This window comes from Lucilia cuprina, chromosome 5, assembly GCF_022045245.1.
Source record: "Lucilia cuprina isolate Lc7/37 chromosome 5, ASM2204524v1, whole genome shotgun sequence".
Lineage (NCBI taxonomy): Eukaryota > Metazoa > Arthropoda > Insecta > Diptera > Calliphoridae > Lucilia > Lucilia cuprina.
The window spans coordinates 7,238,147-7,241,109 of NC_060953.1; the positions used below are offsets into that span (position 1 = coordinate 7,238,147).

Genomic DNA, 2,963 nt, shown 5'->3' on the forward strand with positions numbered 1-2,963 from the left:
TTCTGTTCTAGTTCTGTTCTAGTTCTGTTCTAGTTCTTTTCTAGTTCTGTTCTAGTTCTGTTCTAGTTATGTTCTAGTTATGTTCTAGTTCTGTTCTAGTTCTGTTCTAGTTCTGTTCTAGTTCTGTTCTAGTTCTGTTCAAGTGATGTTATAGTTCTGTTCTAGTTCTGTTCTATACCAGTTGTTGTTTTTTTACTTTTTTACCCATTGTGCAGTCCTTATAGTAAGTCTGACAAAATGACGCAATTTTTCTTGTAGAAAAATGCTTTCCACTGCGTTAAATAATAAATTTTATGCACCAACAATTTACTATAATGTTTTAAAAATTCAAATTATAGCACATTTTTTCACTTAAGAATCATTAACACTTCTACTAAAGAGTCCATGTCTCATATTATAATGGCAACTTTGTTTATGAATCTGATTACTTAAACATTATTAATAATATTAATGCAAATTGTTATAGTATAAATATAATTGATGATTCACTTACTTATTTCAATTTTAGTCATACTGATGCCCCTTGTAGGTTTACGCCAATGTCGGTACCAACCTTTCGTCTGGAATAATTGTAATAAACTGGAGGCAACACGACCATTTGCCACCGAATTCTGTTGCTGTTGACTGCCATCAGCTGTTGTGGTGGCAGTTTTACCGCCACGTTCAATTTCCGAAGAACGACACGAGGATGATGTATCAAACGAGGAGCTGCGTCGTTTGTGATTACCACGTTGGCCAAAGCAAACACAACTGCGTAACATTGTAAGTGTGTGTTTTTTTTTTTTTGTTCTCTTTTTTGGTTTGATGATGCAGTTTCTAACTGCACTTTGTTTTTGTTTACTTTTTTTTTGGTTTGTAGTATAGAAAACCTGTTTTATTTGTTTGTTTGAGTGTTTTGTTTACGTTTTATTAGGAATTTGTTTTGATTTTGTTTAAGTAAATATTTGGGGTTTCTTTAAGGAGCCGTAAGTCACTCTCTTTCATTTACTCTCTTTTATTCTTAATTCAATTTACTTGGAGACGTTGTTTTTTTTTTCTTTAATGGGAAGACCAGATTGTGGTTTGATTTTTAAGTTTATTTTTTCATATTCTATTTGGCAATAGAATCTAAACTTTTTAAATGCTTAAGTCCTTTTTGTGAACATTTTGATAGCAATTTTTTCGTCTTTTTATATAAAATAGTTAATATTTTATTATTTTTAGCCTTATTTTCTGCTTCATATTTGTGGTTGCAATAACTGAAAATAGAAAAATATAAAAAAATATTAACATTTTTATTAAAAAAAAAGATTTTTACTCCCTCCAAAAACCCAAATTTAATTCGATTTATATACAATTTAAAACACTGACTTGTTTACAATCATAACTTGGTATATATATTTATAACTTTTCTTCCTTCCCTCTCCATTATTTCATTAATCATAAATATACTTAAATCTAAAATTTATGGTCGACTGAATTTACAGGTTGATTTTGTTTTTCCCAAAAAAGTGAAACCATAAAAATGTCTTTAAATATTAACGCAATTGCTTTTAGTGAGATAAGGGAGAGTGTTGTAATATTTTAAAAATTTATAATTTTGACAGTAAAATGTTGTCATGATCCTGTCTTGGGGACTTTTGTTTAAGCAATAAAAAAAATATTATTAAGGATGAAAAACAATGAAATATAAGACTTAGAGGATTAAGGTTAGTAATTAGAAAGGGAAATGTTTTCGAACTAACTAACTAACTAACTAACTAACTTACTAACTAACTAACTAACTAACTAACTAACTAACTAACTAACTAACTAACTAACTAACTAACTAACTAAGTAACTAACTAACTTTGTTATAGAAAAAGTTCTTTTGAATGTTTTCTTTATAAAGTTTTCTTATAGAAAAGTTTCTTTAGAAAGTTTTCTTATAGAAAAGTTTCTTTAGAAAGTTTTCTTATAGAAAAGTTTCTTTACAAAGTTTTCTTATAGAAAAGTTTCTTTACAAAGTTTTCTTATAGAAAAGTTTCTTTAGAAAGTTTTCTTATAGAAAAGTTTTCTTATAGAAAAGTTTCTTTAGAAAGTTTTCTTATAGAAAAGTTTCTTTAAAAAGTTTTTTTAGAAAGTTTTCTTATAGAATAGTTTCTTGAAAAAGTTTTTTAATAGAAAACATTCTCTTTACAAAGTTTTCTTATAGAAAAGTTTCTTTAGAAGTTTTCTTATAGAAACATTTCTTTTAAGTAATTTTTCAATAGGTTTCTTATAGAAAATTTTCTTTAGAAAAGTTTTCTTCGAGAGTTTTCCTACAAAAAAGTTTTTTAGAAAGTTTTCTTATAGAAAAGTTTCTTTAAAATGTTTTCTTCTAAAAACTTTTCCAAAAAAGTTTTAGTGTAAAAAAAAATTTCTTAGAAAGTTTGCTTAAAGAAAAGTTTCGTTTTGCTGAGTTTCTTAAGAAGTTTTCTGATAAAAAAGCTTGCTTATAGAAAACTTACTTTTGATTTTTTTTCTTCTTTCTGTAGACTGTGGGCTTAGAGAGTTTTCGCAAAAGTTTCTTTCGAAAGTTTTCTTAATTTTTTTTATAGAAAATTTTCCTCCGAAAACTTTCTAATAGAAAAGAAAACTTTCTTCGGAAAAGTATATTTAGAAAATTTTTTTGTAAAAAAGTTTTATATAACGTTTTCTTATAGAACGTTTTTTTACATAAAAATATCTTTAGAAAGTTTTCTTTAAAAAAAGTTTGTTTATAGAGCTTTCTTAAAGAAAAATCTCTTTGGAAAGTATTTTTTATAGAAAAAATTCTTTAAAGACTTATCTTACAGAAAAAGGTTTTTTAAACAGTTTTTTAAAGAAAAATTTGTTTAGGAAATTTTTTTTCTTACAAAAAGTTTTTTTTTTGCAAATTTTCTTGTAGAAGACTTTCTGTAGAAAGTTTTTAAAGAAAGTTTTTTTTATAAAAAAAATTGTTAAGAAAGTTTTTTAAATAAAAG

General features: G+C 25.6%; 1 protein-coding gene across 1 annotated transcript; it reads right to left on the reverse strand.

Moving 5' to 3' along the window:
• Nucleotides 1–485: 485 nt before the first annotated feature.
• On the reverse strand, nt 486–1,234 carry LOC124419998. The gene has a single exon (XM_046951395.1). It carries the CDS (start codon nt 759–761, stop codon nt 486–488), a length of 276 nt encoding a protein of 91 aa, XP_046807351.1. The 5' UTR covers nt 762–1,234.
• Between the last annotated feature and the right edge of the window lie 1,729 nt (nt 1,235–2,963).